The sequence below is a fragment of the Mytilus edulis genome, chromosome 1 (genome assembly GCF_963676685.1).
Source record: "Mytilus edulis chromosome 1, xbMytEdul2.2, whole genome shotgun sequence".
Lineage (NCBI taxonomy): Eukaryota > Metazoa > Mollusca > Bivalvia > Mytilida > Mytilidae > Mytilus > Mytilus edulis.
The window spans coordinates 21,385,398-21,408,409 of record NC_092344.1 but is presented as its reverse complement, the minus strand read 5'-3'; the positions used below and the strand labels follow the sequence as shown (position 1 = coordinate 21,408,409).

General features: G+C 33.0%; 1 protein-coding gene and 1 long non-coding RNA gene across 2 annotated transcripts; one reads left to right on the top strand and one right to left on the bottom strand.

The window, feature by feature from the left end:
* The first annotated feature begins 1,833 nt into the window (after positions 1–1,833).
* Positions 1,834–14,382, top strand: LOC139527415 (uncharacterized). Its single transcript, XM_071322868.1, has 4 exons — positions 1,834–2,026; positions 3,949–4,030; positions 11,904–12,079; positions 12,800–14,382. The coding sequence occupies exons 1-4, from the start codon at positions 1,966–1,968 to the stop codon at positions 13,009–13,011; spliced, it is 531 nt and encodes a 176-aa protein (XP_071178969.1). The 5' UTR covers positions 1,834–1,965; the 3' UTR covers positions 13,012–14,382.
* Positions 14,383–15,521: 1,139 nt separating this feature from the next.
* LOC139527414 (uncharacterized) lies at positions 15,522–18,236 on the bottom strand. Its single transcript, XR_011665358.1, has 2 exons — positions 18,190–18,236; positions 15,522–17,937 (listed from the first exon to the last, which is right to left on the bottom strand). It is a non-coding gene; the product is annotated as an uncharacterized lncRNA (long non-coding RNA).
* Between the last annotated feature and the right edge of the window lie 4,776 nt (positions 18,237–23,012).

Genomic DNA, 23,012 nt, shown 5'->3' with positions numbered 1-23,012 from the left:
AAATTTACGCAGACACACATGTTTGAGTTTTGTATGAAATCTCCTTTTTTTTTTTATCTGAATTTATCTGGCGAGTGCGTAAACTAAATTCCAATTTTACCCACTGCTCACAGGTTCCCAACCCAGGACAAAGGGGGAGGGGTTCCAACTATATGTCCCCATTCAAATCCATTGATCGGCAAAAAGGGGGGTTCCACCGAACACCCCCCCCCCCACTTCCCTGGATCCCAGCTCACCATGACCAGTGTTGATTTAGACTCATTTGACTTCTGGACAATAGAATGGGTGTTGAATGCAAATCAGAAAATAAACTTTATTTTATAGGATCGGGTTTTTGAAGGTGGAAAGTTAAGACCTTCGGATTTAAATTTTGGTTGTTTGCATTATTTTTTTCAACGGATATATACTTCCAGGATATGGTGTATAAATTCATGAAACAAAATCAAATCACTACCCGCACATGAAAAAAGGGAAAGAAACCGCGCTTTTATGACTCAAAGTCACAATGCCTTCAACATAAACCAGGAACATATATAGATAATATACTCTTCTCAGCATAATCCATAAACTCTCACAAACATTGCAAGTTGATATCATCATACTACTTCTGTTCACGGAAGAACACATGTTTGAGGTAATGCAAACAAATTATAAATTTTTTCTGACAATGAAATCTAACGTATACTGTTATAAATTGTCTTGATTATTTGCTCAACTGTCTTTTCATTTGATTTATTTCGCATGTTTGTTTTCTATATTTGATTTCAGATTTAACACATTGATGTGGTGTCTACGACCAAATGTTTGCGTTTTGTGTAGCTTTAAAATGTTTTCCCAATGCTTTTAAGATTGAGAATGGAAATGGGGAATATGTCAAAGATACAACAACCCGACCAAAGAGCAGAAAACAGCAAATTCTTCGTAGAAGTGACTGCCCTTAGAAGACGATTTCGTGTTTTGGGTAAACACCGAAGAAGATAGAAAGAAACGGTTAAAACAAAAAAGATTAGCATATTATTCTAGTTCACAATGTTCGAGAGTGTTCATAATAATTGTTGAAGATGCACATACTCCTATGTGAGCGACACATGCTTTAGAGCCATTTGTTAGATGATCATATTCAGGCAGACCATGTTACGTTTCTCGATCCTCTCATTACTTTTCATAAAAAAAAAATCAAATTCATATGGCACATTTAGAACGAACGTTTTAGGGTTTTAAGGTTTTAGGTGCAATTAAAATAGTCGAAAGCCTTCATTTATTAAACAAAATATGGTATGATTGGCAATGAGACAACTCTCTACACGAGACCAAATGATGCAGAAATTAACAACGATAGGTCACTGTACGGCCTTCATTGTTACGTTCTTCAACAATGAGGGCCGTAAAACAGCTTTACAATGCGTTCCCTATGCAAGAATTTCTAGAGTATAGCAATTTGTTTTTGTGTCACATTCTATCATGATTTTGAAGAACATATCAAGAAATTATAGTGGTAAAGAAACGTGCCGTTTTCAAAAGAGTATTATATGATTATTTATGATGCTTTGTAAATACTATATCTACATTTAAACATTGCCAATTTGTTGGCTTATCTAAAATATGTAAATATACTATGAAAGGAACGTGTAAACGATTATATAGCTACACTTATTTCTATACTCATAAAAGATACAATAAAAATGCTTGTTTACTCCTTATCGCATCCAAGCTAATTTCAGATCCTTTTTTTTTTTAATTTTGATTGCATATGGCATTGTTTCGACTATTTCGTGACAGGTAGTCTTATATATAGTAGGTATAGATGTATTTAAAAAGGACAAAAGATCGCATGACTAAACATTTTAAACGAATTAAGAGGTTATCCATTGAAATATAGTCTTAACGACAAGACGTATGTATGTAAATAAATAGAGTTATGATGTCGGTGATTTAAATTATATAGGACGACAAACTCTTTTCAAAATGGATGTAGTTGACTTTTTTGGATATTTTTGTTTTTATTTCTTTGGAGTTCTCTTTTCAGGTAATCACTAGATTTGTATATAAATTATTTTAACAAACTATAATAATGATAGTGGATACATAGAGTCTATTATAAGGGAAGTCACTTAGAAAGTGACAGACACTATCTTGATATGTTTAGAAATATTGAAATTGAAGTTTAGAATGGAAATGGAGAATGTGCCAAAGAGACAACAACCCGACCAAAGAGCAGACAAAAGCCGAAGGTCACCAATGGGTCTGTAATGCAGCAAGAATTCCTATATATTATTATTATTTCTGCGTGTTATATGTACATTATTGATACCACATATTTATTTCGCCATGTCATATTTCTGCTATTAATTATGATCTTTTGTTACACATTTATCTGTGACGGAATTTTCAAATAAAATCTTGAACCTTGAAAGAAAGGAAGTGTCGGGTATAGTTACCTCCATGAGAAAGCGACCCCCCTCCAATTACTTCTAGACCGGAGTTTCTTTCTAACATCGACATCAAGGGAATCTAACATAATAAAACTAATATCAATTGACTTGAATGGAAGATTGAAAGATAGAAAAACTTAAGAGATCACAACCTCTTGTTAAGTTAAATACTATACCTTATCTTGCATATGTTCCTTTTTGAAATGTGTTTTTGTTATTGTTTTGCTTCACTGTTATTTGTTCATTCGTTTACAGAACTCAAACATTGAAAAAATGTTTGAAATAAAGTTATTTGCTTATTATTTTTCCAACCTCTTCCCATTTTTATGTTTAATTATTAATATATGTGTCTTTAAGTTAACGTATTTGCTAATGGGCGTAACATAAGATGTCCATTAACAAAAATTGAATATATCTATTTTTGTCTATATAATCAATATATGTCTAGTCATATTCATGTGATATGGCTTGATTACTTCATGATTTTACGTACCCTTTTTTGGGGTATAAAGATAAGAAGTGTTAAAGCAAGTAATTTGTTATATCTCTTAATTAGCAAACTATTAGATAAAGGTATAAAAAAGAGACACTTTAGAGATTCGTGGCGTAGACATTCACTGAGATCAAATTAAAGCTTACAAGATTCAATTTTCGATTTTCAAATTTCACATTGATTTTTAACAAGTTAATAAAAGATATAAACTATATCATTGCATTTAAATATTGGGTAATTTTTCTTTGTATCCAATATTTTGTTATGCGCACTACTAGTTGCTTATATATAATCCCCTTGCATACATTTTCCAAAGTCAAAATGTGGAACGTCCTTTGATATTTCAAAGCTTCTTGGTTTATATATAAGAAATAATAAATACGCAATTCCATACAGGTACAAAATATCCAGAATACCAGAAGTTCTGTTCAATACTTTAAATATAGAATGAGTTCTTGACTTCATGGAGATTATGTCATTTATAGAATCTCTGATGTCCAGTTTTATTTTTGTTAAGGTCAATGTAAAATAAATCGGACCACAAAACAATAATTTTACCATGGTTTTTATACCAGAACAACTGTTTAATGGTAACAATTCTGTTGTACGACCGAACACAAATTCAATGAAGAAATCTTTTGCATATAGCTCACCAATACTTTGGAATAAACTACCAAATGAAATAAAATGTTGTGAAAACCTGGACACTTTTAAACAAAAATGTGTTGATTTCTTGACTATAAATGATTTATAACAACTTACTCAAATATTCTAATGATTTGTATTTTATGTATATATATATATATGACTTTATTTTTCTCTTAATCTACAGACAATTTATAGTTGAATATTGCATTTACATAATATGTTAGAAACTGTAAGCTTTGTAATATCTGTACTGTTTGTTCTTTGTGAGGGCCTCAAGGTAGATTAGCGAAAGCTAATTGAGTCACCCTCTTTAAATAAAGTCATTACTTACTTACTTACTTATCAATAATTTACGGACTGTTTTCTCTATTTCAGTATGTCCTGTCAGTTCTAGCCATAGTAGAAGATATAACCACTATAATTCTTACTACTACTATTATTATGAGGGATATGATGGGTAAGATATCTACATATCAATAATGATTAATTCTAACCCCGTAAGAGGTACCTCAGTGGTTCTGGCTTAAATCATATTTCCCTCTGTACGTGGCCTTACATAATATGAATTTCAACTAAAAAAATACCAGAAGTTGTAAAAAACGCCTATAAAGCATAATGTTATCGTAGAGCATGAAAACAATTATTCAATAAAATTGAGAAAGGAAATGGTGAATATGTCAAAGCGACAACCACCCGACCATAGAGCAAACAACAGCCGAAGGCAACCAATGGGTCTTCAATGTAGCGAGAATTCCCGCACCCGTAGGTGTCCTTCAGCTGGCCCCTAAAATATGCATAATAGTACAGTGATAATGGACGTCATACTAAACTCCGAATTATACACAAGAAACTAAAATTTAAAATCATACAAGACTAACAAAGGCCAGAGGCTCCTGACCTGGGACAGGCGCAAAATTATTCAAGCCTATTTAGGAAAATTGATTTTAAGAATATATTCGACAAACATATAAAGGATATAATGACCACAAGAATACCTGTACATATTTTTTTTTAAGTTGTGCTTTTATGCTATCTGAAGTACTTCCGACCTTCTGCTTTTTTTTTAATTCTAAAGCTATTTAGTGATGAAAAATTATATGAACTGAACTGCATCTGAACATCGAAGATATTGTAGAATGAAATTCAAAACAGTGTGGCTGTGTCCATTGATTGACACATTAAATTCATCCATTGACTGGGACAATTTAGGTGAACGTTTGTATGTAACGACCACTGCTCACTATGTACTTTTTAAAAACACTTAAACTATGGGGTCACCAAAGGTTCTCAACACCTTAATAAAGTAATTCGAAAACTTAATCAGAAATAACACGATGTTTTGATTTATATCAATTATATAAATCAAAACATAAAGGTTATTCCTGATTAATTTTTCGAATTATTTTATAATTAAAGGCGTTAAGAAACCTTTGGTGACCCCACAGTTTAAATGTCTATCGTAGGTACGTCGTGAACAGTGGTCGTTACAGACAAACGTTCACGTAAATTGTCCCAGTCAATGGATGAATTTAATGTGTCAATCAATGGCCACAGCCACACTGTTTTGAATTTCATTCTATATAGACAAGACAAGACAAGACAAGACAAGACAATATTTTATTTAAGTCTCACCTCTTCATTATATAAAACATACAAACAGTTGATAAAACAACATCATAAAACATACAAGAGCCACTCTAAAAAGAGTTATGAGAGACTATCTAAAATGTATATACAATATTTACACTAAAATTAGCTATATAAAATACATTTTCTTTTCAATAAAATGTCATTGCAGATTTTGGCAGTATAAAAGTACATATTTTCATTTGTGAATAAAAATATAAATTTATCGTCATCAGACAATTGCATAAAATTAACATTAAATAGAGATGCTTGATAAAATAAATAACAACGCAAATCTCCATACACAGGACAATTCATTAAAACATGTTTTTCATCTTCAATTAAAAGATTTTCATTACAAATACTGTTATAACAAATTCTATTTTCAACTAAAAGACCTTCATACCTTCCGGTCTCAATTTTCAAAGGAGCCGTACCACTTCTAAATTTGGCATAGGCACTCCTATATTTACCAGGAATAATAGTTAATAAATAATTTTCTTCACCAAATTCATTTTTGAACAGTCTGTAAGTACGTAGTTTACTACGCTCGTTTGACATTAAATCAATATACCATTGCTCTTTAAATCTATTGAAACAGATATTCTCAATATGTTTTATAACATGTTTATCAATAATCAAATTAGTATTACAAAAATGTTCCATATCAAGTTCTTTAAACTTTGTGTGTACTCTGAAATTCCAATTTTTCAGTCTATTATTGCATATATTATTTGCCCATATAAAAACTTTTTTGTTTATTCTATTATCACACATTTTTGTAAATCTACTATAAGTTCTAAAAATACATGTCCATTGTTTTACAATACATGGCATCCAGCCCATATCACCATATAGGGCTAAATTAGGTGTGTACTTTCCAACACCCATGAAAAAACGCATTGCCCTATTTTTTACAGCATTTATACAAGAGTATTCTTTACTTCCCCATATCGCAGCACCATATTCAATTACAGACATAACAAGAGTGTCAAAAAGCTTAGTAAAAGTAGAATATTCAAACCCACCATTTGCTTTGCATTTAGCAATTAGTAAACCTAACGATCTGCTGGCTGATTTTGCTACAATTTTCGCCATCTCGTTATAATCCAAAAACTCATTTAATAATAAACCAAGATACATATATTTTGATACAATATCTAACTGGTTTCCGTTCAACATAAATTCAAAATTTGTTTGTGTCACAGATTGTGTTCTAAAATGAACAATTTTTGACTTGTCCATATTTACAATTAAGTCATTTACATTACACCATATACTTAAAACATCTAATATTCTTTGAAGGTCATTTTCATTTTCGGCTAATAAAACTACATCGTCTGCATATAACAATATACAAATCTTTTCACCATTTATATTTATACCAATATCTAAGCTCTTGATGTCATCAACTAAGTTATTTATGAAAATATTAAATAATAATCGTTAACGGCGATAATATGCAGCCTTGTTTTAGGCCAGAATTTACTCCAAACCAATCAGTCAAATTGCCATTTATCTTGACACAAGATTGAACATTAAAATATAAAGAATGTAAAGCATTTAACATTTTGGTACTTAAACCTAAGGATTCTAATTTACTAAACAACAAATTACGATTAACCCAGTCATATGCTTTTTTAAAATCTACAAATGCACAAAATGTTGAAAGTTTACAAAGTTTTCTTGTTTCAATGATAGTTGTTAAAGTTGATAGATGGTCTATGGTACTGCGACTCTTTCTGAAACCATTCTGTTCGTCATTGATCACTTCAAGTTCGGTAAGTTTTCCGGTCAGACGTGCATTTAGGACGCCACAGTATAGTTTATACGCCACTGGTGCTAGACTTATTCCTCTATAGGACATCGGATCTCTGGGATCTGCCGTGGATGACTTGGGGATCGGTGTAATGATACATTTATTCCACATAGCTGGCACTTTACCGGAATTATAACATATATTAAAAACACGGATAAGCGCATTCAATGCTGTAGGATTTTTATATAATTCAACTGGAATATCATCAACGCCAGGAGATTTACCACATTTTGATATTTTCACTACATTATACACTTCGCTACTGGTAATTTCACCATCTAAAATTTCATCACAAATTATATCACTATTACAATTTTCTATTTCATTACTAATACTAGTATCGCTATTTTTATTTAACATTTCTTTAAAATCATATTTCCATTTATTTATAACTATATCCTTATCATCACATATTGATCCATCATTTAATTTTATCTCCATTGGAATAGTATTTTGACGCTCGCTCCCTACTCCGATCCTGCCAATTTTCCGCCAAAATTCTTTTGGGTTTCCTTGCGAATTAATTAATTCCTCTTGCATTGAATGCCAATATTGACGTTTTGATCTTTGGACACCTCGATCAAATAGTTTTCGTTTTTGGACAAAGATATGACGCAGTTCCCTTTTTTTGTTACTAAGACGACATTTATTCCAGTTTTTCTCCGCTTTACAAACATCATTCCACAACATAGTAAGCTCGGAATTCCACCACGGTTTTTTACATTTCCTAGCTTTGTTGTTAAACGCATTACTAATTCGAATTTCTTTACTTGATAACTTTTCGGACATTTCTGTTTTCAGTACCGATACAAAATATATGTGTGTGTAAAATATATACCATCGTATATTGAATTGATTTAAGTAATTAAGCTTTCTTTAATCATAAAAATAAAAAATAAAAACAAGTCATCTGAATTAAGCCAGGATAAAACCGTTAGTTATAATTTTTAAAATTAAACGCGGTTGAAGAGATTTCTCCGGTCAGTAAATAAGGACATGAATTTCCGGAATTGACGTAGGACTGTATCACACCTTTAATCCATTTTTTTATGTGATGTTTATTTCTTTTTTTATTTTTACCAAATCATGCAAATAGCTTTTTTTTCCACATCCGAATTTTTGTAGATTATTCTTTAAACGTGCTTTTAATCCAATGTGTATTGACTGATTCCCAACGTACAACGGAGGGCGCCAGTTTCTTTGCTTTTTTTTTATGTGTTGTTGTGCATGTGCTGATTTTGTGTCATGGATGGTGCCCCACATTTTTTGTTTTTATCATAAACATACGCATAACTTTCCTACATAATAAAATTACATAACCATATAAAGTGAATATACATTATGGTATTATAAAGTTAAGCATGTCATTAAATTATTTATTTTGGCACAGCACTTTGTTATTATAAAAGTTAAAATAGTTATTATATAACATGCATAGTTCTGACATGTAACTAGACACTTCCAGTTGTCATCCAAATGTGTTGACAGACACAACCACTTGATTTTCAGCAGATTATATGTACGCGTGGAAGAACTATATTATCATGTTAACCATTAATAACACAGCTGCAACAGAATATAAACTTAAAAGTGTATTTGTAATGAAAATAAATAATTTCGAAATGGATATCAAAATTTGTCTCATTAGATGGTAAAATATTTATGTCACTCAATGTAGAACAACAACATTTCTCATATATAAAAAAAACTATATGGAAATAAGGATAATGTAAACAGTCAGTTTTTTACTTGTTAAATCTAATTTTGTGAGAATAAAAACAATCTAATGTCTTTGAAATATGCCTAAAGTATATCGTCAATATCTTAAAATGCAGCATACTCCAATTTCACCCTTGGTGAAAATACATTCACTCTTTGTGTGCAGAAATAATAATAGGAATCAAATTCAGTTACTTGTCATTTGGCACGCATAAGCATAAATTTTCGTTTGTGTGCCAAATGACAAGTAACTGAATTCGATTCCTATTATGCATTTCAAAATATTCAGTACACATTTTATAATGTGAGTATCAAATTACTTCTTATTTCAACATGTGCAAATTAAAAATTAAACGTCCCCAGTTTAAACACTATAAAAAGTCACGGATTGAATAATGGGTGAATGGTTTTACAAATGTAAATTTATAATTTAAAAAAGTGTTAAACAAGAAATTTCCTATAAAAATATATTTAGCCGTTCGTATGTCAATCTTTTGTTAACGAGCATGTATTGACTGTTCAATCACTTAATCATGACTGTTTAATGATACGACCGCGTGTATTGGTTGTCCAATCTCACAACCGCATGCATTGACTGTCCAATCACACAATGGTATGCATTGACTATCCAACCACACAAGCGCATGCATTGACTGTCCATCACGCAACCGTATATATTGCCTGTTCAATCAAACAACCACATGTATTGCCTATTCGATCACACAATCGCATGTATTGACTGTCCAATCTCACAATTGCATGCATTGACTGTCTAATAACACAATGGCATGTACTGTTTGTCCAATCACCCAACCGCATGCATTGACTGTCCAACCACCCAACCGGATATATTGGTTTGTTCAATCACACAATATTATTTATTGACTGTCCAACCACACAACCGTATTCATTGACTGTTTATCACATAATCGCATAATTATAGACTGTTCAATCACACAATTGTTTTTGACTGTCCTGCATGTATTGACTGTTCAATCACCCAACCACATGCATATGTTGTAAATCACACAATTGTATTTATTGACTGTCCAACCTAACAACCGCATGTATATTGACTGTCCATCAAACAACCGCATGTATCGACTGTTCAAACATCTAACACATTTATCAATACCGCATGTATTTACTGTTCAACCACCAAATCGCACGTATTGACTGTCGTAGGCTATAACACAATGATATTTATTGACTGTCCAATCATAAAACCGCATGTATTTACTGTCCAATCTCGCAACCACATGTATTGACTGTTAAATCAAACAACCACATGTCCGACCACACCACCGCATGTATTGACTGTCCAATCCCGCACCTATATCTATTGACTGTCCAATCACACAACTGCATGTATTGACTGTCCAATCAAACAATCGAATATATTGACTGTCAATTCACACAGCCTAATGTTTTACTTGTTTACTTTACTGATCACAGTTTACAACACAACTAACTTCTTGGACAAATCATTATGGAATTCCCTGATGAATTGAACGCTTTATTGGCAGCCATGAACGTGTGTGGAAAAGAACCTATCTGGAAATGTTCGGCAAGTAATGACCAGGTGATAGCACAGTTAACATGGAACAAGGCTAAGGAACAAGAGGCATCCTCCAGTAAAACCAAGCCGGCCCTGAAAAATAACAAACCACTATCCACCAGGAGAAGGGACGCCAAGCGTTATGACCAGTGGGTGCAGGCCAAAAGCTCTGCTGCAACATGGGCTTAGGTAATGCCATCCATCACCAGCGTATACCAGAATCACCAGACAGAAGCCAAAACATCGCTAGAGGGAAACAGGGAGATAACACCTACGAAATATCAAGGTGAACCAGAGGGGATCGTCATCAAAACGGACATTGTCATCAGTCCATTCAACCCCAGGAAGGCATGACATCGCCAATACTATCTCCACCCAACCAACGACAGAGGCAAGCGATGTCGGATTGACTACGACGAGGTATTGGACCTAGACGATCCCGAGTTACTCCGGACACCACCACACACATCGTCATTGATAATACCGTCTCCAGAGGCCGTAACAACAGCTATGTCAATATTGGAACGGCCAGATACTCGATACCATACTCCTCGATACAAGGTGAAAGCAAAATGGTCAACAGATCTGTAACCGTACAATAGGTAGATGTAGGTCCGCGATATCCTTCCGGATTGTCGGACGATAAAAACGAAGACGAAAGAACGAACAACCCCATGTACTATTGACCAATAACCCAACCGCATGCATTGACCGCCAATCACACGACCGCATGAATTAAATGTCAATCACACGACCGCATGAATTGAATGTCAATCATCCGATCGCATGAATTGAATGTCAATCACACGACCGCATGAATTGACAGTTCAATCACACAATGGCATGTATCGATTGTCAAATCATACAATGGCATGTATTGAATGTCCAATCACACGACCGCATGTATTGACTGTCCAATCAAACAACAGCCTGTTAACTGACTGTGTAAATTTCATTGACAACTGGCACGTGCGCCCTTAGTATCTAGCGATAATTTTTCATATCACTCTACTTTGCTGAGAAAGGAAATTATCAGTCAGTAAGATCAAAGGAAAATTTCCTAAAATAGCGACTATGACTGTTACACAACCGCAGACACAACTTAATTGGATTGGTCAAACAATAAAAATGTTACTGTTCGTAGTTAAGCATGCTTGTAGCAAACAAGAACTCAACAAACAAAAACTTTTAAAATCTTTTGAACTAACGTTGATGGACTTATGCAATAAACAAATTCGCTGGTCTGGGTTTAAAGTAAAGAGGAAACAATATAATAAATTGCTCCAATTTTTTTATTATTAAAATTATTGTAACAGTGATAAAGTCTAAGACCATTTATTTGTATATGTTTTATTTTCTTGTATAAGTTTGACCATCTTTGATTACAAAAATAAAAGCAGGAGAATTATCCCCTGTTGAAAAGAACAAATTCAGGCAGTTTATTAATGATGATTTATTTTTGTAATTATTACAATCATAGTAGAAAATTTCAGAACGATCAGGTCAATTTTCGAATTTCCCCTGTTATATGCTCTTTTTGTTTCAGTGTCTCATTGGCATCAGCCATATCCTATATAACTATTACTTCTATTGTTGTCTTTATTTCAGGTCTGCCAGTATGGTAGCTGGTAGTATCATAGGTGGATTGATTGCTCTGTGTATCGTCATAGCTATTGTCATTGTGGTTGTACACGCTTGTAATTGCTGTAAAACACACGGTATACGTGGCCACACTATACGTCAAACACCAATAGCCACAGTTACTTCAAGAGCCCCTTACAGCAGTAAGTTTGTTTTAAGTTTAACTCGAGTGCAAATAAAGAAACTGGAAACATAGTGTAATTTTGAAATTTAGATATATGTATATATGTGCCAAGGGAATGCCCAAAATGAAATTTTGCAACAATGTATCTTATACAACTGTGTTATTAATATGATTGATTCTACTTTTTAATCTTCGAACAAACGGAATCAAGAAGATACCTTTTCATACCAATACATCCAGAAATAATTTCTTTACAGTGATGTATTTTTTTTAACATTCTTATTTGAATAATGATGCAATCTTGGTCGCGTTTGCCTGTCTCAAAATATATCTGAATAGGTATTCTAGAATTACATAAGAACGATAATGTTAAGGCAGAGACTGCATGTTATATAGCAAGTTATTGCGAACTGGAGCCAGTCTTTTTTTTCTTCTGAAGCGATGTGAATGAAGTAACTTACCAAACTTTATACCAGTCTTTCTTGACTACGACATGTATTATTGTGACTGTATTTTTAAAGAATTCTATATAATAATTAATGTTGTACAAAATCAAAATAATCTCGAAAGAACGAAACACAAATATTTTTCTCATTTGGAAACTTGTATTCGAATAGTAAAGTAGAAGTTCCTATAACAGATACTTTGTTAATATAATGTTTTGCAAATGTTTCCTTTGTATATTTCGGATTTCTAATTCAAGCATGCCAATATAAATGTGATTTTTTTCCGTTTTTAGCACCTCTTCACAATAACTGGTCATATATACCACCGACAGCGCCTCCGTATCAACCATTAGTAACAAAGCCACCACAGTATACAAGTAGTGATGTAAATCCTCCACCAGCGTATGAAGACATTAGTGTATCATCGCCGCCATCAAATACTACATTTCATGGAATATCGTCACCAGCATCACCATGTCCGCCATACAGTGAAATGAGGTCATGATGATTACCAGCTCCGCCATACAGTGAAATGAGGTCATGATATGGTGGACAGAACAGCACAAACCTTGAATTTACCCTGTATTTATATATGTATATGCCTCAATCAAAAGTTAATTTGCATTTGATTGGAAACTAAATCAGCTTAATTTTTTTTCACACGAATGTGATATATTTGACAATCATTTTAAGCATCAAATGTGAAAATTCGTCTTTAGTATATAGTAATTTTTGTATAAATTAATTCCAAATATATTTAAATAAGAAAAAAAACATAGGATTTTGTGAAGAAATGTTATGTGATTGATTAAAGAATTTCCATCTTATTTACATGACGCCGTCACAGTGTGAAGATTAGTTTATCTTTTTGAGCTTTTTTAACACTTTTTAACTTTTCGATTTAAATGATTTTTATTGAAAAATAATGAAATGTATTGAACTGTTGAAAATAAAAATGAATGAAGATCGATTCCATCATGAAAACCCACGTTGAAGGCAGCGTTTTAATCTTAAGTTCAATAAACTCAATGCAAACCAAACCTACAGTTTGGAATGGGAGGAACCATTTAACTTCGAGGGGGAATTTTTTTGTCAGAAGATTTTAATTTATCACCATAAGGTATGAGGAACATAAGGACACCCTCCTATCACCCACCCCTTCATTTTCCTTGAAGTTAAATGGTCGTTCCCATAAGGCCATGGTTTGTCAAACCTATTTTACTATAAACATTGATCAAATTGTGTTTTTATAGGTGCTGAGTAATGATATATTAGAATCGTGCTTTTTGCATTAAGATTTTTATCATAAATACCAATTCATTGGTATGTAGTGACACGAATAGTTCTCTTGTCATTATTTGATTAGAGAAGACAAATTAGATCCCATTCACATCCTCATCCTCCTCATCCCCATCTTCATCATCACGTGACTGCTGGCAGTTACTTTTATATGTTTATAAAAACAAAACCTGCTATGCAGGTACCATTTTATGAGGGCTTTCCAATGTATCAGCGTTGTTTTAAGGTTGTTTGTTTATTTACATGTTATGATTGATATTTCACTTAGTGCGTTCTAATTTGAATATAATCAAGATCTTCATTTGTACCCCTTTACTGATGCGACCAACCATATTATATGTATGCAAATGAAACCCAGGGTTTAACTCGAATGGTACTTTTTACAGAAGCTAACAATTGATCTTAGATAATTATATTAAAGTTATTCAGAGGGTTTATTAGTTTTGTTAATTTTTATAAAGGAGTATTAAATGTACATATATTTTACAAATTGAGATAAATATTATCACCAATTCATTGTTTTAAAAGTATATTATGCTTTTGGTTTGCTTTAAAGTCAATAAAAATCAAAAGACTAGTGAGTGCTTTTTTTAAGTTTTGAAATTGTTCACATGAACATACACAATCAGGCTCATAAAGTGTTGAAATTTCTATTGTAAACTTTCTTTCATTTACATATTGTCAATGCTTCACAGGAGTTAATTAACATACCAAAGTGATTTTGATTAAGCACATGTACATTTATAAATGAAAACTAATGGAGTTTGGAGGTAAAAAAAGCATATATGATTATGCTCAAGACATCATAAAAAAACCAACAAGAACAAAAAACTAAAGAAACACAAAATAAAAAACTCAATTCAAACACACGCATATTATTTAAGCAATATTGAATATTTGACATGTTTCCATAGAAAAAATTATGTTAAAAGTTTATATTTATATTATGTTAACAAGTGTGGACACAGATGAGTGTGGATAGTACAGGCGCGGATCCAGAGGGGGGGTTCCGGGGGTTGGAACCCCCCTTTTTTTTGGACGATCAATGCATTTGAATGGGGACATGTAATTGGACCCCCCCCCCTTTTGTCCTGGGTTAGGAACCCCCCTTTTTAAAATGGCTGGATCCGCCCCTGATAGTATGTTTTGATGTTTGACAGTGTCTTATGACAAAAGGAGTTCTATGTTTTTCCTATATGGTGTTATTAACTGTGTTGCACGATGAAAACCAATCTGAGCATTAGGAGTGTTATATGTTAACAAGAGTTTATAATTGTCATGCGCTTTAATGGATTAACCTTATCAAGAATAAGAATACCAGGGAAGAGCTTTGCGTTATCCTTATACCAAGCCTACTAGAAGCTAATGTGCCAGTGTCAAAATCTCATCAGTGGATGTGATTGTTTATATTGAAATTCTTCCTTTACTGTTTTATTGTGTTTATCCTATTCACGACTTTATTTTAGTTTTTGCTACGCTGCTTAAACTCACTAAAGACACCAGTCTTATAATTTGATACGTCTACATATACTCATCAGTGGTTAAACATCAATGGAAAAAAATGGAAATATATACGCTGCTTTATATGGTAATTGATAAAATGTTTTTTTGAAAGTAAGATCCGATGTTTGAAAATAAGATTATAAATTAGCAGAGCCAGGAAATTAGAATAGTTGAATGGCTTTGAAACATTGGTGAATGATAAAAAAGACGAACTACATTTTAAACTTTTTTCTCCAATCAGTATGGTATACAATTTGATATCTTCATAGGTATCTATATTTGTATCTGTAATTAACGTAACAATATAATTATTCAATTTACACTGGTTTCTCAAATAGAAGCTATGAAATATATCAATAGATCTGGGGTGTAAAGAAAAAGAAACCACATTTAACTTAAAAGCAGATTTATCACATCTTAGTCTCAATGACATGTTTTCCTAAAGTTTTCCTTTCCCTACCAACAAGTTATTTTTAATTTCCCCATAAAATCCATATTAAATGTCTTGTTGTTTTGCATCACATTATAGCTTCTTTTAATCTCTCCCAAAAGTCTACGTTTCCTCTTCCATCGTTGCGATACACAATATAAGACCTTTGTCGTATTTGCTCTTGTATGACTAATGGTAAATTTCGAGGCATAATTTGTTCATAGAAAACTAGAATCAGAACGTTATCTTCTTCTCTTTCATACATTCCTTCCGTCAATGCCATGTTGTACTCGAACATACAATAATAGGACTGGAAAAATGATTTACTTATAATACAAATGGTCTTTTTACTTTCGTGAATCGCGTTTGTAATATTTGCTGTTATTTCCTCGCCTGGTAGAAAATCACGATGATGAATGCACAGTTTCAACTCCCCATCTCTCTCCAGGTTTTGAATACAGTCATTCAGAACAAAATCTCTATCATTTTCTGAATATGCAATAAACGCATTGAACTTGAACTTTTCTATCGATTGCTCATTACCAACTGTTCTTCCTCTACTGTAATACATATAAAGCAATCTCCAACGATATTTGAACACGAGTCTTGCTCCTTGAATAACAAAACCCAATAGAATAATGATTGACAGAGAGGCGGCAAGTAGATCGTATGATATGCAGTTTATTTGCAAATTATAAATGATATTTCTTAAATGTAAGAATGTCATGACGGAGTCATCTTTAAATTTACATTTATAATTTTCACTATTTACCAGGTGATTAGAATTGTCATATATCCATAACAGAAACAAAATTCCTTCACAATTACATTCAAACGTATTGTTAGATAAATTCAGTTTTAATCCGAAACTGAGCATCATTAAACTAAAATTGCTCATAGTAGTCGGATCGAAAAAGTTTAAGTTAGTACTGGACAAATCCAAAATTGAAGAATAATTTATGTAAGAAACGTCAAATGATATATCTAGTATATTGTTGTAGCTCAGATTGATAAACTTTAAATTTGCTTGTTGCCGGAATATAGAGAAACTAAAATGTTCAATTCTGTTAAAAGATAAATCTATTCTTCTTAGGTTACTAGCTTCATTTTGTATGCACAGATCCTGCTCTAAGAATGGACCAATCAAATTGTTGCATAGACCAAGAACAGTAACGTTTCGGAGATTGATACAAAATTGTCTTAATTTGTTGTTTGAAAGATCTAAAATCTCAAGTGTAGAAGGGAGAGTGAATTCTACTGGTTCACCTTCATTTATTATTTGATTTAGGTTGTTATTGTGTATGTACAACTCTCTTAAACCTGAATGAATCAAATACTTGTAATGAAATGCAGACTCTAATGAAAACGTACTGTGTTTCATTACTAAAATGGTCAAATTTGTTGTGTTTAAATCACGTATAACATTTTTATCATAATTTAAATATGTCCATCCCTTGCCTGGCATACTTAAATAAGTCAGATTCCTCTTGTTCAATGTCCCTTCTTGATAATTGCTGATATTACACGAAGAAATATCTATATACTGAAGATACGGTAAATAAGAGAATGTATTGTTCATAGTGTTCATAGTACAATTGCCAGTCACCAGTCTCTGCAGTCTTTTGAAGGACATATAGACTTCAGGAAACACCATACAATCTTGAGATTCAAATACATCAAGCTCGAGGTCAGTAAGCTCTATAAGGTCTGAAAGGACACTACCTGGAAAGTTTTCACTATTTGAAGGGTCATTGAATTTGATGTTCAAGTAGTCGAGTGATACCAACGGTTTAAAAATGCCTAATGGAAACGAAACAGTATTGTATTTCAAAGCATTGTTTTGAAGAATTAATTTCCTTAAACGACGAAGACCGTCAAAAGCACCTGGTTCAATCCGAAATAGCTTGTTATACGAAATATCTAATGTAGACAACTGTGAAAGATTTCCTAGTATCCCGCTGGGGATAACTTCTATAGAATTGAACTGAAGATTGATAAAAGTTACATCGTACTGCAGTACTGGAATTGTCGACATATTACTATACGAGCAATCCACATTTACCTTCTTTCTACCAACTCTACAACACTTACGGCGTGCTTCTTGACAAGGTAAATTCATCTTGTTTGCGCATATCACTGAGCTGATGGTAAATGCCAGGAGTGTTAACACTTGATACATTATCTGCATTGTTGTCGTACCTGCCAAAATGTATATAAAAGTATATGTTTATTCGGCCTCGAAATGATATCAACTATATAAAGATCGAAAATGATAGGACAAAAATCATTGCCGAAAATTTTAAGAGATATAAATCCATAAAAAATAAACTCCATTTACAGGTGAAATATAAATAAGATTTGAAAAATGAACCAAATTAGAATTGTGCAAAATGTGCTACACTCTTATTTTTAGTTGGAAAATGATAAAAAGTTAATTAATGATATATTCACCTCAAAAGGCTTCCTTGTTTAGGCATCCAAGCCGGATACGTTTCTGTATCGATTTGGAAAATAACGTTCTGTTATATAACCTTAATTGACCATTTGGTTGAAAGTAGTAATCCATGGCTGTTTTTATTATGTATCTTTTGGTTGTATAAGTCCTTAAGTTTTGGATTTTATACTTTTGGGTTTGGATATGACGATAAATCTAGAAACGCGCAACTTACGCACAAATTTACAAAGATTTTCATTCTCAATCACTATGCAAGCAAAAACAGCAACAAAAATAAAATTACTATTTTGTTTACATTTTTTGTTCAATATAAAGATGAAAACCAATATTAATGATTCAAATTAATTACTACGTGTTATCAAATATTCCCTTTTCATCCCTACGTGTAATTAGTTTAGCGTGGATGGGGATTAATTATATCTGATAAGAAACCAGTCATATTGCAAGACTCGTTAAAAGAAATAAAGTGAAGATTCTTAAATGTTTGATACTGAACTCATCATAGATACCACAACTTAAATTTTTTGCACACTAGACGTTCATTGACTTGGATTAGTCAATTGCCACTATTGTAGAATAGGAGAGCGAATAAACCTGCTGCTTATATCCATGACATAAATCGGATATACGTTAGACACGTAAATAGACTGTATTTTCGATGAGTTCTATGGAAGAGGGACGAAAGATACCAGAGGGAAATTCAAACTCATAAATTTAAAAATAAACTGACAACGCCATGGCTAAAAAAGAAAAAAACAAACAACAGACAAATAATAGTACACAAGACACCACAGACAACTAAAGACTAAGCAACACGAACTCCACAAAAAAACTGGGGGTGATCTCAGGTGGTCTGGAAGGGTAAGCAGATCCCGCTCCACATGTGGAACCCGTCTTGTTGCTCTATGAAATGTACTTTATCTTCTTTTCTATTTGTATTAAATTATAATTCATGATTGCGATTTCTCCGATTGGTACATGGTTTCAATAAATTGTGTCAAAACGTCTACATAATATGTCTGTTAATTGAATTGAATAATAAACAATACGGGTTTCCATCCTCTGACGATATGAAAATTCTAGTATCGATTTCCTCGTACTTCTTTGATGAATAGTGTAATAGAGGAAATATCAAAATTAAAAAATCCACTTTTAGGAAATACTGATACAGATTTCATAAACAATGCCTATTAAGTTTTGTTTTATATCAGACATTTTAAAGCCTTATATATTATGTTGGTCCTCAATGCCCTTCCACTTCGTACTGTATTTGACCTTTCTAACTTTTTTTATTCGAGCGTCACTGATGAGTCTTTCATAGACGAATCGCGCGTCTGGTGCAAATATTAAATTTCAATCCTGGTATCTATGATGAGTTTATTTGAACTCTTTACAGTTTGCATCATGATATGATTGAAATGATGTTTTGATTTCATATATTTAAATTAAATGTTTACAAAACTTTTGAATTTTAAAAATACTAAGGCTTTTCTACTTCAGGAATAGATTACACCTTAGCTGTATTTGGTAAAACTATTAGGAATTTTGGTCTGTAATGCTCTTCAACTTCGTACTTTATTTGGCCTTTATAAATTGTTGGATTCGAGCGTCACCAGTGAGTCCTTTGTAGACGAAACGCGCGTCTGGTGTAAATACAAAATTTAATCCTGGTATCTATGATGAGTGTATTTACAACCGCTGGGTCGATACCACTGCTGGTAGAGTTTTGATTACCCAAGGGTAACACTACCAGCCAACTAGTCAGCACTTGACTGACATGAATTATCATTGATATGATATATATTTATTTTAAATGTTTACAAAACGTTTGAGTTTGTTTGAAATACTAAGGCTTTTCTACTTCAGGAATAGATTACACCGTAGCTGTATTTGGTAAAACATTTAGGAATTTTGGTCCGCAATGCTCTTCAACTTCGTACTTTATTTGACCTTTATAAATTGTTCAATTCGAGCGTCACCGATGAGTCCTTTGTAGACGAAACGCGCGTCTGGCGTAAATACAAAATTTAATCCTGGTATCTATGATGAGTTTATTTACAATCACTTGGTCGATACCACTGCTGGTAGAGTTTTGATTACCCAAGGGTAACACCACCAGCCAACTAGTCAGCACTTGACTGACATGAATTATCATTGATATGGTCATATATTTATATTAAATGTTTACAAAACGTTTGAATTTGTTTGAAATACTAAAGGCTTTTCTACTTCAGGAATAGATTACACCTTAGCTGTATTTAGCAAAACTTTTAGGAATTTTGGTCCTTAAGGCTCTTCGACTTCGTTCTTTATTTGGCCTTCATGACTTTTCTGGATTCGAGCGTCACTGATGAGTCTTTTGTAGACGAAACGCGCGTCTGGCGTAAATATAAAATTCAATCCTGGTATCTATGATGAGTTTATTTACAACCGCTGGGTCGATGCTACTGCTGGTGGAGCTTTAATTTCCCGACCCCTCGAGGGTATCACCAGTCCAGTAGTCAGCACTTTTGTGATGACATGAATTATCATTAATATGGTCATGTATTTAAATTAACTGTTTACAAATCTTTTGAATATTTGAAATACTAAGGCTTTTCTACTTCAGGAATACATTACACCTGAGCTGTATTGGGCAAAACATTTTGGAATTTTGGTCCTCAATGCTTTTGAACTTCGTACTTTATTTGTCCTTTGTAACGTTTTTGAATTCGAGCGTCACTGATGAGTCTTTCGTAGAAGATTCACGTGTCTGGCGTAAACACAAAATTCAATCTTGGTATCTATGATGAGTTTATTTAGGTCCCAACTATCTCAGCCAGAGTTGACAAAAGAGGTAGTTGGTTTATTATGTCCTCACATATTCAAGTACTTTTATATACAAAAAGCGCTCCACACGCACCATATTAAGGAAGTGTTATTTTCGTTTACTAGCACTGAATACATACTGTCAGACTTTTTTTTTCTATTAAATATTTAAACTGTTGATGTATACTGTGGAAATTTTGTGTATATTTAACTATGTTAAAGACGTAAACAATATCAAATAATAAAATTACAAATGGTTAATTCTCTAAGAGAACCTTTAAATCTTAATAGAGAATCCAAAATATTGTAAATATAGTCACGGCAGATTTTGGTATTTCGTAGATTATATGATGCGCAGAGGTGTGTCGGTCACATAAGCATAGTAACCATTCCTAAGGACCTTATTTTAATGGTTGCTGTTCATAAGAAAGCTATTGAACCATAAGTTTCAAATGGTAAAGTTGTAATCATCCCTTCATTAATTTTCCGGGCGCCATCACGAGTTTGTGGACCGTTTTGGAGTATACGTTTTACAGATGATAGCGAATATGTTCCTACGGTCAAATCTACAATTCCATCCCCTGCTCACGAATTTGTTACCGGGTTTGTAATAACATGAGCACACGACGGGTGCCAAAAAAAGCAGCTCTGCTAACACTTTCAGAGCCCATCAGATCACCCCAAGTTTTTGGTGGGGTACGTGTTGCTTAGTCTTTAATTTGTATGTTGTGTTGCGTGTACAATTGTGTGTCTGTTTGTCTGTTTGTCTGTTTGTCTTTGTCTTTTTTAACCATGGCCTTGTAAATTTATTTTCGATTTTTAAGTTTGAATGGCCCTCTGGTATATTTCGTCCCTCTTTTAAACATTTCAACGCCAGCCTTTATCAAAAATACCTAATACACAAAGTTCCTATCTTTTCTAAAAGAGAGGCGAAAGATACAAAAAGGAACATGTAAATAGTAATGTAGTAATAAAGATGTAATATAAGTGCCAATGAGACATTTTGTAATCCAAGCCATAATGTGTTAAAAGTAAACAATTATAGGTCAAAGTATGGTCTTCAACACTGAGCCTTGACTCACATCTAACAGCTAGATATAAAGGGCCACAAAAGACTGTTGTATAACAATTCAACCAGACATACCAACGGACTTATCTATATAAAAACTGAGGACGAAAAACACACCAACAAACGACAGCCACTGAACAGGTTCCTAGCTGACTTCTTAGGAAAGGTGCAAACAAATGCAGCGGGTTTTAAATTCATCAGTTGATAATAAACTGACAATACCATGGCAAAAAAAACCCGGAATAGGAACAAAAGAAAAACAAACCAGTATACGAAATACATAAAAGAATATATAAGACTAAGCAACACGAACCCCATACGAAACGAGTTGATCTGAATAAAGTAATATAAAGTTTTGGCAATTTTGTTGAAATGATTACTAAACAATTTCATTGCAAAATAAAGGGAACAGTAGTATACCGCTGTTCGAAATTCATAAATCGACAGAGAAAAAAACAAATCCGGGTTACAAACTAAAACTAAGGGAAACGTATCAAATATAAGAGAACTACGACACAACAGAAACACAACATTAAAATGTAACACGCACACAGAAATGAACTATAATATAACAATAGCTATTTTCCTGACTTGGTACAGGGCATTTTAAGAAAAAAATGGTGAGGTGAACATGGTTTTGTGGCATGCCAAACCTCCCGCTTTAATGGCAATGTTAATTACAACATTAAAATGACAACATTACATGACATGACTACAATACAAATAAATGGGAGAAAATATAGGACAGAGAAACAAACGAATAATAACCAACAAAAGGTACCAGGTTAGAAATTTAACACGCCAGACGCGCGCCATGTCTACAATATTGCATAGGCACGGTGCTTTAAAAAATGCAGGGAATGCTTTAAAAGAGGGACGAAAGATACCAGGGGGACAGTTTAAAGTTTACAATTGTTAACAATGAATGGCACAATTTGCGTA

Bases quoted from the DNA above. Each gene is read 5' to 3' on its own strand.
- LOC139527415 (XM_071322868.1), top strand. From the start codon at position 1,966: ATGGATGTAGTTGACTTTTTTGGATATTTTTGTTTTTATTTCTTTGGA. The intron at 4,031-11,903 runs GTAAGATATCTA...TCTTTATTTCAG, and splicing joins TATTATGAGGGATATGATGG to GTCTGCCAGTATGGTAGCTG. The intron at 12,080-12,799 runs GTAAGTTTGTTT...TTCCGTTTTTAG, and splicing joins TTCAAGAGCCCCTTACAGCA to CACCTCTTCACAATAACTGG.